General features: G+C 44.5%; 1 protein-coding gene across 1 annotated transcript; it reads right to left on the reverse strand.

Annotated features, from left to right (window-relative positions):
- Nucleotides 1-86: 86 nt before the first annotated feature.
- RNPEP (arginyl aminopeptidase) lies at nucleotides 87-14401 on the reverse strand. Its single transcript, XM_020782372.3, has 11 exons — nucleotides 13913-14401; nucleotides 11361-11501; nucleotides 9120-9268; nucleotides 7578-7694; nucleotides 6970-7205; nucleotides 5926-6039; nucleotides 5242-5354; nucleotides 3180-3288; nucleotides 2426-2650; nucleotides 1817-1959; nucleotides 87-585 (listed from the first exon to the last, which is right to left on the reverse strand). The coding sequence occupies exons 1-11, from the start codon at nucleotides 14312-14314 to the stop codon at nucleotides 421-423; spliced, it is 1914 nt and encodes a 637-aa protein (XP_020638031.3). The 5' UTR covers nucleotides 14315-14401; the 3' UTR covers nucleotides 87-420.

Raw genomic sequence — 14401 nt, forward strand, 5'->3', positions numbered from 1 at the left:
GTTCCTATGAGTCGTTTGAGAGCATACCTGCTAGCATGTTACTTACAAATTACCTAAATATCAAAATGACAGATTAAAAGACAGCATTTTTTAAAAAAAACAACTAGCAACTTTTTATTAAAAACAAAAATGTTACTAGTAGAATAACTTTCACGTTTTTAAAACTCACACATATAAATTTTGTGTATATAATGTTGTATTTAACATTTACAATTTTTGTTGCTTTTTAAAGAAATACTTTATATCAGCAGGATATCCAAAAAGAAAACACACTTTCTGGGGATTCCCAGAAATGTCCAGCAAGTTGAACCCCAGAAATAGGGTTTTATAACAAACTCACCCTTTGCCGCCCCCACCCCCTGCAAACAGTCATTTTCTGAAGCTCAAACAACAGAGTACTGTGATTTTCTGGTTTCCTTCTTAGCTTCCTTCAGTTTTTAGCCCCAAGATCTTTTTGACATAGTTCTGGACATTCACATGGAGTTGTGGAGCAGTAGAAGAAAAGGTCTCATTGGCCAGCGCCTGAGCAGTCTCTGAACCATTCACCATGGCCCGGTAGATGGGCAGAGTGTACTTCTGCTTTCCCTAAAATAAAGAGGGGAAAAACTCACTCCCAATCCTATAAGCATTTCACATCTTTCTTTAGACGAAGCTAGGAAATTCCCTCTTCAAACCTCTGGTAGGATATCTCAGCCAGATACTCAGTGATCTTTATTTCCAGCTATAAAAGGCCAGTTTTAGTGGTAGGAGGAAGATAGTTTAACTTAGGTCAGCTTCTTGCTTCTGAAGCCACTAGAACTGTCTTAGATGTAGGGCAGAGATGGGAAACACACAGTTTGTCACCTGCATTTGACCTTTAGAGTCTTCCCTGGTGTGGAACAGTTGCCACTAGACAAGGTGCATACAGAAAGTCATCCCTGCACACCCTGTTTTTCTACAGCAATGGTTCCCAACCTTGGGTCCTCAGCTGTTCTGAGACTAAAACTCCCAGAAGCCTTCACTACTAGCTGTGCTGGCCAAGATTTCTGGGAGTTCATAGACCTTCTATAGCCTGCAGGTCCCCCAATTCTATTCAGCAACAGGTGGTATGAGGATTACTCTTTTTGCGTACCCTCTTTCTTAAAAAGCATCTGAACAGCCCCAAAGCATAGTAACCTTTAACATAGCTGCTGGGAGGAAGGCAATTCCCAGTGATCCTTCTATTCCATCCCTATGAATCTGCATACACAATCTGTGTGTATGTGTGTGTGAGTGCGTGCACACACACACTCATCTGTTTATGGATGAAAGCATGCACATTTATGGAGCATGCTGCCTCACAGTAGTTTCTGGAGAGGACATGTGTACCATGTAATTCCTCATCTGTTTTGGGAGATGGGGTAGCCAGGAGAAAGTCAGAACGGGTCTGAACCCTACTACAACAACTTGGTTGGCTTTAAAGAGAAACTGGAGAAATTCATGAAGGTTGGGGCTTTTATTGGCTCAAGATGATTGCATATTACTTTTACTTCCAGCACTGGAGCCTTTAGACCTCTTGGTGCAAACTGCTGAGTGACATGAATGGGAGGATGCTGTTGCACTCATGCTCTGCTTCTGGGCTTTCTATCAGCAAACAGCTGGCCACTGTGGATACAAAATGCTAGACTAGCTAGATCACTGATTGCTCTGAGCTACCAAGAATTTTCTTATCTTTTATTACTTTGGCCCCCTCACTCCACATTCCAACACAGCATCAGTCTACATTAGAGTGGGAGAAAGCTACTAGATTTGCAGGTTTGGGGGCCCTCAACCTCAATAGTCAAATTCAGTCACAAACCTGGCTGCGAAGGAATTCTTTCACTTTGCCAAACTCAGCCTCATGATTGTTCTTGAGCACAATCTGGCACCAACGAAGACGTAGCTCTGCATTTTCTGCCTTGGAGATTCTTGGATACAAGGCACTCATCTCCTCCACACGTCCTTAATATTAAATGATACAAATTAAGGTCTGTTTCCTACTACAAAAGGGAAATTTTCATAGCAAATAACATGCCTTTCCCATTATTTCTCCACAGAATGGTCACATTACTCCTCTGAGATTTTGCTGCCTCTCACACTGCCTTTGGACCGCTGTCCCCTCTATTCACTTACAGCATCAGCCTTTTCAGATGATCCAAGATTTTGTTTGCTTGCTTTAATGTAGATGCTCTTCCATTTTTTTTTAATCACAGGCATAAGTGATGCATGACTACAAAGCTTCCACCCCTAGTAAGCATGAAAGTCTGTATGCATAAAAACATCACACACACCCCCACCGGTCTCTATTCCCAAAGGCCAGGTAACCACACTCTGGAGCCCTCGGTTTGCATCCCACTAGGCCATCATCTGTAACCCTTCTTGACACTGCTGTGACCAGTCCTTCGGCATAGCAGAGGAAGGCTCTTACCATCTGGCAAAGGGGATTTCTGCAAGATCTTATCCAAGAAATAGACCAGCTGGAAGGTTTTCCAAGCAGAGATATCTACTGCTCTGATTGCTTCCATATTGTGGTCAGGGGATGCCCAGAGCTCTGCCAGATTCTCAGCTGGCTTCATCAGTTCCTCTCCAGGTGAAAGGTCAGGAAGGTAGGGAGGCCAACCAGGCGTGTTCAGCCACCGATCAAACTCAAAACCTACCACAAAAGCAAAAAGGGGGGCAATTACAGAAACCGTCACCATAATAAACAACCAAGAGTTCTAATGCACAATTGGCATCACATTTCACAGGCATTAATTCTGCAGTCCCTTTCGGAGCACAGCTTGACAGCCCAGTGCCATCATTTTCAGTGAAGTGAGAAAAAAGACGCAAGACATGTCCCAGGCTGCATTCTATGGTGCCATATATTGCAGTCTCAAATATGACTTCACATCATCTTGACTGGCATAAAAAAAAATGCTCCAGGCTTTATGCTATTTAGAATGATGCTTATATAATGATTGCACTTAGCGAACTAGCTTCCCCACCCTGCCCAATTACAGGGATTGCAAAGGATGTAAAGGATAAATGTTTTCACTCTGTTCCAAGTTGGACTTCTTGATGACTTAAAAGAACCTGAGAGAATTCTGTTAACTGGTTCGCTCGCAGCTGTAAGGTTTACATAGAAGTTACACACTGGGCCCTAAAACTATGGAGGAAATTCACAAAGGTGTCGTTCTGCTGACCTGGAATACTTGCCACGCCTTGCTTCTTCAGGGCTGGGAAATAGTCCAAGTAGAACTCCAGAGCATTATCAGCCGTGATACTCTGAAATTTGAATTGGTTCACATAAGCCTGCCATGGAGAAAAAATGGCTTGAGTTACGGTGTTGCCTTCTGTTATTTCAACTCTTCAAAAGCAATAATGCATGAAACCTGCCCACCTCAGAGTATATGAAGCTTGTGTTTAATCTATATCCACCTCTTCTAACTCTAAAAACAAGATCTGACTGGGAGGATGGGTAAGCCACTACCATTCCTGCCCTAATGTGGATTTGTTTGATGGGTGACAGAGATGCCGCACTCCAGATTTTAGCTACTAGATTATCATTCTCTGCATACAAATGGACATATGGCTTTTGTCAGTAACAAATCCTTTGGGGCTTGAAATGGCAATGCCCTCTGTTTTCTGGCTGAACAAAATTTAATTAGTTTGCTGAAAAAGTCCCCATTCCCCATATTTGTCAAATGCTTCCTTATCACAGGTATTCTGGAATAATCCCTTAAGCACTACATCTACAGGCGATGCCTGCACCTCCTCCTTGAGAAGTACAGCAGCATAAGAGGGATTACTGCAGCTTCTCCTTGTGATAAGATTTTTTATTTCCCGACTTTGCATTTCATTCTCAAACAGTGCCCAATATGATACTAACAGCAATGCAGAATCAGCCTTGGTTGGGACTGCCCAGTTTGACAAATGCAACTTTTACTGCCAGGCCAGGAATGCACCTTGCCTCCATCTATGTGTGTGATTTAAAGAGGCTCCTAGAACAACACATCAAACACACACACACACACACACACACACACCCTTAGCCCCCCATCAGCAAAAAGTGCTATTTCTGGAAGACTCTGGGACTAGTAACCATGTAACCATGAAAACAAAGCTCATCACTAAAACATGCCAACTGGTATTCAGAGGCATATTGCTTATAAGACAGGAGGTGATATATAGCTATCATGATAAGCAGCCTTTGATAGTCAGAGTAATTAGAAAGCACATAAATGTGGCAGAAAATTGCCTGAGGCCGTCTTCTGGTGTTTGTGGGAAGAAGAAAAAGGCTACAAAGATATCCTGTGCTTATGTCCTGAAGACTAATAATCAAACAAAGGAAGCTAATTTACATAATCTCAGAGATGAAAGAAGCCTGCAATCAGGCACTTTCATTAGTTAAGAATTTCCCTCTTTCAGTCACAGTGAATGTCAGTTTCTGGCTTTAGATTGCATACATTAGTCTAATCTCTTTTTTCCATGTGGGTGGCCATTGCTACTTCTTCTTGTGGCAGATTCTGCATCTTAAGCATTCAGGGCCGTTAACAATCTGGTGAGAAATTCTTCTTATAACTTCTAAATATCTCTACTATTCAACTTCCCTGAATGATCCCAAGTTCTTGTATTATGACTGACAGAAGGGAAAAAAATCTCTCTCTACACTCTTTATTAATCCTATGCATAACGTATATCTGGTATTGGTTGTCCTTTTTCCTGGTCTAAAATGCCACAAATGTTGCAGCATTTCTTAACATTTCTTTCTCTTGATTTTTTCTTACTTTTCCTTTTTATTTTTACTGCTGTTCTTGTTTGATTATTATGTATTTGTCTATGTTTTATTATTTGATTTTATATTTGGAAGGCGCCTAGAGTGGTCCGGTGGGCCAGATAGGCGGGGTATAAACTAACTAACTAAATAAATAAATAACAGGGAATTTCCCCCAGATCTGTTATTTTTCCAGTTGCCCCCTTCCAATTCTACCATATATTTTTTGAGGTGTGGTGACCAAAATCATATGAGGCATGCAATGCAAAGAAAAATATCTAAAGATGCCGGCCACAGAGACTGGTGAAACATTAGGAAGAACAACCTTCAGAACACGGCCAAAGAGCCCGAAAAACCCACAACAACCATTAGATCCCAACTGTGAAAGCCTTCGCGAATACAAAGAAAAATAGCTCGCAAGCAAATAGCAGAGGGAACAGAGTTTATCAGAAACTGGAATGGAGCACAAACAAATTCCAAACATACGGTACCTGTAGGAAACCGTCAAATTTGCTTTGGTCTCCCACCAGGTGGGCAAGATAGGAGACAAAGCAGTAGCCCTTTTCATAAGGGGTTTCATTATAGGTGTCCTCAGGATCAACACCTGGCAGGGAGAAAAATGCAGACCAAATCAAATCCCTTGGATTAACAACCAGAGAAACCCCACTGCAAACAATAAAACATAACATTTTAACACGTGGCATGCTTATGTCTCTCTAGTGTGACCTTCTTAAAGCTGGTCTCCTTAAGTGACCAACATCATAAGGATTTTGCACTGTGCCTGAAATTCTAGATCTAAACACCATTACCACTGCATCAGATTCCATGTCTAAACTGCAACAACTAGATCCACATCACCTAAACTGCTCTGAATCCTTAATGCTCACAAAACAGGATCCTCCAAGTGTAGGGGTAATAAAAAGGATAAGGACAGGCCTGACCACCAGATCTTTTGTTCATCCTTTTCTCCTTGTTAAGTTTATCTTTCTGAACTACAAATGACTGCATAAATGCTAATGCAATTGGATCTATAAGCACAAGACCACTCCTTTCCATGATGGTCAATGCCAGATTTCTGTCCTAACATCTCATCTGCTTGACATGCCAGCTGGATAGAAGCTCCAAATATCTGGAAGGTACCACATCTGGGAACATTGTGCAAGAACAATACCAACCTGGCTCTATTGTCACTCTGAGCTTGTTGAGAGGATGATTTTCTCCAGTGTTGTCCATGTGTTGCCGAAGCAAAGCCCTCCCTGTAGCAGCCTCCAAGCAAGTGTAAGCAGCACCTGGTTTAAGGAAACACACATAAGAGCGGGTAAAAATTAATCACCACTAGAAACAAAGAAATAAATTTGTCTTTTTGGTCTTTTGAGATCAAGAGTGCCTGAAAAATCATTTGGAAGGCAACATTAGTTGATGGGGCAGAAGAATCACAGGAATCTGGAAGTTAAGGCCGATCCCACTAGAAATACAATGGAAGCAAAAGCAACCGCCTTCTCCATTGGCCTATGTATATATTTATCCCTTAGCCAGTGCATCTTCCCATTCCTCAAGTTGGAAGTCAAACCAAATGTTTGCAGGAGGACATGGTACAGTCTTCTCTAACAGCTATTTTCCACTCATGAATTCCACAGGAAAGTGTCTACGTCCCTAACATTCAGGCTTTGAGTTGCAATAGTCTTCCACCGAAAACATCCACATACAAGAAGAGAGACATCAGCAAGTTTGGGGGAATCCAAAAGTATGTCAGCAAAATTAAGTGGGAAGGAGTCCCTCAAACAGATTAATAAAGTTAGCTCATTGTGAGTGGTCACATAACACTATCTGAGTGACTGGGGGGAAAAAGAGAACAAGAGCATAATAGACATTGAATGCATCTACGTACATGACACAGTTATACCATTCTGATACCAATTTAACTGTCATGACACACTCCCATGGAATCCTGGGAGCTGTAGTCTGGTGAGATACTTGAAATTCCCCAATCTCATGTATTCCCCTGAATGATGAGGCCACAGATGGAGGGTGGAAAGCACGTGCTAGAATACTGGACAGCACCAATCTCTACCATACTTTTTTGCTGTCCTGTTATTCAAAGCCACACTATAAACTATTCAGCTGGACCAGTGCTTGGAAGGACCTTCACTGGACCTCAACCTTCAGAATCCTTTTAGCCATTCAAGCAACAGTCTGGACAACAGTGATGGGCAACTTACCATACAGAACCGTCGAGATCCGCCTTTGCGCATACATCGTGAAGCCCTCGTTGAGCCAGAATTCCCCCCAATGGGCATTGGTGACCAGGTTGCCAAACCAGCTGTGTGAGATCTCATGGATGATGACATCCGCCAAGGAACGATCACCGGCCAGCAGGCATGGTGTCACAAAGGTGATGCAGGGGTTCTCCATTCCTCCAAAAGGAAAAGAGGGTGGCATAAAGAGAACGTCATACCTGTTGAAAGCAAAAGCTTGTGAAGAGGATGGAAGCCTCCACTGGAAGAATCCCCTCACACCATGCTCCCAGACGCGACTCAACAACCTCTCATCTGTAACGGTTGGTTGGTGGCTCTCTCCTGTTCCAGATGAGGTCTTTCCAAGCTCTGCCTGAAACAGCATGGAGTGAACCTGGAGCCTTCTGCCTTGAAAAGGCCTGATCTGCTTATGAGCTACAGGTTTCTCCAGCTATAGATAAACTTGCTTAAGGGAAAAGACAAGGAGCACCACTGCACACATGGGGCTAAGCTGTGTGCGCACACGCCTCGTTTTCAGGCAATTCTATCCTGTTTCATAGTCACAGTAACAAATACTGCTGCAAGAAGAGTACCTTTCCCATACATATGGCCCAAAAAGCTTCTCTCCAGTAGCAAGAAACTCTTCAATCACACCATCATATTCTTTCTTTGCAGCCTTTATCAGGCAGGGCTCAGCCCATACATGACTCCTGGCAAGGGAAAAATGAAATAAGTCCATATTCAAACAGGGTGCAAAAATATATCAATTGCTACATAAGCAACACTGCATTACTTGACTTTGGTTTGCATATATTTGTTATATAGTAAGACTGCTATAGCTGCAACATTAGTATCTGAGCATTCACTTATTCACTGGCTGAAAATATTGAATCAGAAAACCCTGAGATATGTATTCCCTGCTCCCAATTTCAACCAAAAGAGGAGGACACATCCTGGAGTGGGAGGGAACTGTGGTTCCTTAAGAGGCTGGGCACTTCTGCTTTCAGTTTTATTTTTTCAACACAAGGGCAAAGAAGACATAATTCAGAAAGCCCTAGATGAATGGTATGAATTCAAAATATGTGCAATAGGTATGTCATCAGTGGATTTACTGGGAAAGGCAATGAACCACCATGGGGGTAGGTTTCCTGTTCTTCTGAAGCTCCCTAAAATTGCCTCTGTTCTACCAGTTTCTACAGTTAGCGGTGAATGGGATTTCCGCCAGATGAAATCTAATCAAAAATAAATTCAGATCGTGTTTAGAGACTGAAAGCTTAGATGACCTTATGATGGTCAATATAAACGGACCTCCACTACCACAGTTTAACCCTACTAATGCCATCGATAAATGGCACTTCAGTGCAAGGCTATAGTCCGGTCATGCTGACTGCTGAAGTTTTTGACTGACTGGCGAGACATTCTAAAAAATTTCAAGCCCTGCAGATAAGAATATATTCTGTAGTGCGTACAAAAGAAAGGAACTGTCCTTTCACTTTAAAGATTTTCTTTTTACATAATACTGCTAGCTGAAGATTTTGTGCTCACACAAGAATAAAGTTTTTAAAAATCAGAACAAATACAGTGGTACCTCGCTTGACAAGGATAATCCGTTCCAGCAAAATCGCTGCAGAGTGAAATCCTCGTCAAGCGAAATAAAAAAGCCCATTGAAATGCATTGAAAACCAGTTCAATGCGTTCCAATGGGCGAAATACCTCAGCGTCCAGCAAAGATCCTCCATAGGGCGGCCATTTTCTGATGCCTATGCAGCAAAAAATCCATCCTAAAGCACAGCAGGGAGCCATTTTGCACAGCGGGCGGCCATTCTGAAAACCCAATGATCAGCTGTTTTGATAGTCATAATGCGAAGAATTGGTTCCTGAAGCAGGGAACCGATAGTTGGGAAGCAAATTTTGCCCATTAAAACATTGTTTTGCGATTGCAAAAACCTCATCGTCAAGCGGATTCGTCATTTAACGAGGTAATCGTTAAGTGAGGCATCACTGTATATCAAAATTATTCAGAAACTGCTGGCATCAGACAGAAAGAAGACCAAAGGACTGACAGTGGAATTTTTATTTTTCAGAAAAGCCAAAGTCATGTAGTGGTTCACCTTTCTTCCTGTGCAGCCTCTTACCTGGGTCCCACTTCAGCTGAAACAATGTCACCAACCACCAGGGCAACCAAGTAAGAAGGGATGGGATGAGGCATCTTGAAAAAGAATGTGTTGTCCTTCTGCTTCTCGCGTGTAACTGCACTCATCACAGCTGTGAAACCTTCAGGGACCTAATAACAAAGACAGAGATGCCTGTTGCGTTCTGCATTCAGTGATCCCCTCCATCCACAATAGAAAAGATAGGAAGAGAAAACCAACAACTTTACAATACAAGAGAATGGAGCTAGGCCACCTGGCATCGCCAAGACACTACAACTGCTGTAAGCCCCAGACAGTACAGTTTGTGATCAGGAATAATGGGAGTTGTAGTCCACAGCATTTGGAGAGCACCAGAAGGCCTACTGTTGCAATGTTATTGTTATGTGCTGTTAAGTTGGAACAGACTTATAGTGACCTTAATAGGGCTTTCAAGTTAAGTGAGATACTGCCTTTACCAGTTCCATATCCCCACTGAGTTTCCCTGGCTAAGTGGACATCTGAAACCAGGCCTCTTGAGTCCTCATCTGTCACTCTATCCACTACACCAGGGGTCCCCAACCCCCGGTCTGCGGCCCGGTGCCAGTCTGTGGCCTTGGCTGGACTGGGCCACGGACACAGATCTACCACCCCCTCACACACTCCCCCCATGCACTACTCCCGCACAGCCCCTTCGCACATGTGTGCAAGTGCACGCATCACCCATGAGTACCCCTGCCCCTTTGCATGAATGCCCACGCACCCACGCAAGGTGCCCCAGCCTCCATGCGCAGACCCCGTCCCCCCCCCACCAGGCTGCAGTGTCAAAAACATGGGGGATCACTGCACTACACCACACTGGGTATCCTGCAATAGAATATACAGCTTCAAGCAATACCTACAAAAGCGTAAAGGTCTGTGTGCAATATATCATCAAATCAAGAAACCATGACTTTTAATTGCAACTCCCATCATGTCTCACCCTGGGCCAAAATGGTTGGGACTGAAAGTCCAATAGCATTTGCTTCCTCTCTCTCTCTCTCTCTCAAGACTGGGGAAGCAAATGCTATTGGACTTTCAGCCCCAACCATTTTGGCCTAGTGTGAGATATGATGGGAGTTGCAATTCAAAGTCATGGTTTCTTGGTTTGATATACAGTGGTGCCTCGCATAACGAGCGCAATGTTTAACGATGAATCCGCATAGTGACATGGATTTTGCGATCGCTAATGCGATCGCATACCGATGTTTCTTCGCATTGCGATGGGGGAACAGCTGTTCGGCGGTTCCAAAATGGCCGCTGGAACACACAAAATGGCTGCCGGAACACCCAAAATAGCTGCCGGAACACCCAAAATGGCCGCCGGAACACCCAAAATGGCCACCGGAACACACAAACTGGCCGTGGCTGGATGGGGAAACATCGCAGAATGGTGAGTTTTGGGCCCATTTGGAATGCTTTTCCGTTCCGTTTAGCGTTGTTTCCCCATAGCGAAGGTTAATCTGGAACGGATTAACCTCGCTATGCGGGGCACCACTGTATTGCACACAGACCTTTACGCTTTTGTAGGTATTGCTTGAAGTTGTATATTCTATTGCAGGATACCCAGTGTGGTGCAGTGCAGTGGACCCCCATGTTTTTGACACTGTGGCCTATTCTATATTCTATTCTATTGAAGTTGTATATTCTATATATACATAAAATATACAACTTCAATAGAATATATGTGTGTGAGGGGGTACATGTGTGTGTGTGTGACTGTTATACACAGGGACTGACTTGTGTCCCACTGTCTCTGAATCAAGGCTGTATGCTAGTATAGAAAGGCTAGGCAACTGCCTTTGGACTATAATCCCCATATTCCCTCGTCATTGATAATGCTGGCTAGAACTGATGGGAGTGTAAGCCAAACACATCTGGAGAGTCAGATTTGCTGACCCCTTTCTAAGAACACAAATTGCAGCTGAATACTCAGGAAGGGATTTTCATACAAGACACGGTTGGGACAGGAGACCCTCCAAGAATCTTATGGATGCCTTCATGGGGAACAAGAAATACAACCACCAAGTGAACTAGTGGAAATTCATGGCTGAGATTTATGCTGACAGTCTTATGATGATGGGTACGAAATGACAGGATTCTAGCCAATAAATTTGAAAGTGATGCTCCGTTTCCTCTATCCCTCTGTGTAACTCGCCAAATATGTGATTATCTGTTCTTCTCCCAGATAGTGAGGAAGTGCCTTACCTTTATAATAGCTGAGTATGGACTTTTAACTGCAGGGGTGTCAAAGCAAGGGAAGAAGGATCTATTCAGAACAGCCTGGCCTTGAGTGTACATATAGGGCTTCTGCTTCCCTGCTGTCTGCTCAGGAGTAAGCCAACACACCTGACAAAAAAGACAAAAGATAGCCTTTTGTGAGCAATAGGACACATTACCTGGATCTATGCACAAGATGTGCTTTTGACAGCTGGGATGTGAAAACCAGGGAACAAATACCTGTTGAGCACAGAAAAGTCAGAGGTGTAAAGAAATGATTTTCCCTTCTGGGCTGTTTGACAAGAATTCAGACAGGTTATCTATAAGAGCAGGCAAGGATCAAGCTGTCAGGCATATGCTTCTGTTCTGGCTTGTACCAACATTAACCAATAACAAGGACAGCAGCCACTTTAGTAAAGGAAAGCCCTTGCTTGCAGCTCCATTCACCTAATAGCAAAGACAAGCTGGGAATATCAGTGGAAATGACCTGGTGGGACCAGAGAACTCCCAAGTCAAAGAAGTAAGCATGGTTCTATACCCCCCCACACCCACAATTTTTTAGCTAGCACAGTGCTTCCCAATCTTGGGACCCCAGATAGTCCCCAGATGTTCTTGAACTACAACTCCCAGAAATCCTGGCTAGCACAGGAAGTAGTGAAAGCTTCTGGGAGTTTTAGTCCAAGAACATCTGGGGACCCAAGGTTGGGAGCCACTGAGCTAGCACAAAGCACCCTGTTGCCATTAGAGAAAGAATGCACTGCAGATTCTGAAACTTCAGGCTGGATGATGAAACCTGTTTTAGTGTGTGCACAGAATGCGTAATGCCAAGTCAGATATCTTATAGGGAAAAAGTCCAAGGAAAAGTCCTCCCCTCTGCCATGTTGCCTACAGATAGATTCTGCTTAGTGCAGCTATAACTTTTGATAAAGAGACTGGGAAAAAACTAGGAAGACTTTATCAGCATAAATCCAGCCGGCAGGAAAGTCGCCAGGGTTTGTACTGCTCTTCTAGATATTGTGACATGTAGACCAAAAGCTACCAAAGAAAATATGGGTGCAATGACCAAAGGATGAACCAGACCAGACATCAACTCCCCCCCCCCGATTTTAGCCTCCCATTTAAGAAAGATCATGTGAATGGAAGAAGGGGCAGGCATGCAAGTACTGTTCTCACTGCTATCCCAGTTTGTGACATCCTCATCACCTTACACAAGCTGGAAGGCAAATATCTACAGTAGACATTTCTACTTGTGCAGAAAACCTTGAAGAGCTACTGCTGCCAGTCTACCAGGTGTTCTGGACTACAACTCCCATCAGCCAGCTAGCATAACTAATGGCCAGGGACAGTGGGACTGGTAGTCCAAAACATTTAGAGACCATCAGGTTGTCCACCTCTGGAAAACAGAACTGTGCTAGCTGAACTGATGGTATAATTCAATATGAAGTCATTTCAAACTCAGTTTTTACTCAAGGCCTTATTTCAGGGGCTCTTCCTGCATGAACAGCATGAAAAAGACGGTAGCAAAAACGAAAGAAAAATAGTTTTGCATCTTTGAGACTAACCAGGTTACTCCAGCTTGAGTTTTCCTGGATACAATCCACTCTCAACATAGCACTGAAGTCCACAGTGAAATAAATTTGTTAGTCTTAAAGATGCTCCAATACTTTTGCTTTTATTTTGGTTTTGCTGTTGCCAAAATAGACTATTGGCTATCTCTCTGAAAAACGAGGAGGAGGCAGCAGGAGTCCAAATGATTGCTGATCTGCAAGCAATTCAAGGCTTTCCAGAATTTATTTGGGAGATTTTAACTGAACTGGCCAGGGAAGCTAACAGCCCCGCAGTGTCATTTTGCTCTCTGCCAACTGAAAATGAAATATCGAGGGACATGTGGGAAAAGGAGGAAGCTCAGTGTTTCCTTTCCCCTTTCTGGTTAACAACAAAAAAATAGGCTTTCTCACAGGAAATTCCCAAAGCTCCTGATGAAGAGAAGATGTGCATACACAGCAAAGGACATGGCAAGGAGCATCCAGAACTTGGAAAAGTCACTTTTGTGAGCTAAAACTCTCAGCCAGCATGCCAGAGTCTGTAGAAGTAACTTTTCCAAGCCTTGACACAGAGTGAAAGAAAAGAGAAAAGAAGCAAATAGTCGTTTGGAGTTCCTTTGTTAGCCAAACCACTAAAGGCATTCCAAATCTCACTCTGATAACAAGGGCTGGGAAACTCTTGGAAGCAGCAAAGGAGATAAGGATCCTCATGAACGTAAGAGAAAAATATGCCATAGACTGAGAAAGGGCTTCCAGAGGTGTGTCAGCTCCAGCTTTGGAACAAATTCCTCCTGAGGCAAAGGGAAACCAAAAAAAATGAGCAAAGTCCTTCTGAGAATGTGTAGAGTATCTTCCCCTCACCAGTCAGCGGGCATAATTCACAAAAAGAATTTGTGTACGTGGGGGAAAGGCTTTCGGTCCAAAACTTGAACCTCGTAAGCGGCCAGAACCAAGAAGAGGCAGAGCTGGGAGTCCTCCCGCTCCTCCGTCACTCACCCCGGGCCCTTCTCCGGCTCGATAGGCGACCTCCACCACGACCGTGTCTCCGGCCGTAAGAGGCTCGGGCAGAGTGAGGTGTAGCGCGGAGCCGTAGCTGGCGAAGGGGCGGCTCTGGAAGGCGAGCGGGCGCAGCGACGAGGCGGCTTCGCGGCCCTCTCCGTGGCTGCAGCCGTTCCCTGGCGGCACCGGCGCCAGCCCGGCGCTCTCCACCTCCAGGCTCGGGTGCGAATCCAGCACGAGCTCGCGGGCATGATCCTGCAGGCAGGTCAGCTCCAGGCGCGCCGAGCCTTGCAGATGCCCGGAGCCGGCCGGCCCGAAGTCCACGCGCAGCTCCAGGTGCAAGTGCCGCAGCTGGAAGGAAGCCGCGCTGCACGCCGACGCCGCGTCCCGAGCCGCCATGGCGCGCGCGCCTCTCCAGGACGAGAACCGAAAAGAGTGGGCTGGCGGGCAGGCGCCGGGCGTGCTGGGCGTCGAGGAACTGCCGGC

This window comes from Pogona vitticeps, chromosome 4, assembly GCF_051106095.1.
Source record: "Pogona vitticeps strain Pit_001003342236 chromosome 4, PviZW2.1, whole genome shotgun sequence".
NCBI classification, from domain to species: domain Eukaryota; kingdom Metazoa; phylum Chordata; class Lepidosauria; order Squamata; family Agamidae; genus Pogona; species Pogona vitticeps.

Bases quoted from the DNA above. Each gene is read 5' to 3' on its own strand.
- RNPEP (XM_020782372.3), bottom strand. From the start codon at position 14,314: ATGGCGGCTCGGGACGCGGCGTCGGCGTGCAGCGCGGCTTCCTTCCAG. The intron at 7,206-7,577 runs GTACTCTTCTTG...TGCTTTCAACAG, and splicing joins GGGCCATATGTATGGGAAAG to GTATGACGTTCTCTTTATGC. The intron at 2,651-3,179 runs GTCAGCAGAACG...CTTTTGTGGTAG, and splicing joins AGGCGTGGCAAGTATTCCAG to GTTTTGAGTTTGATCGGTGG.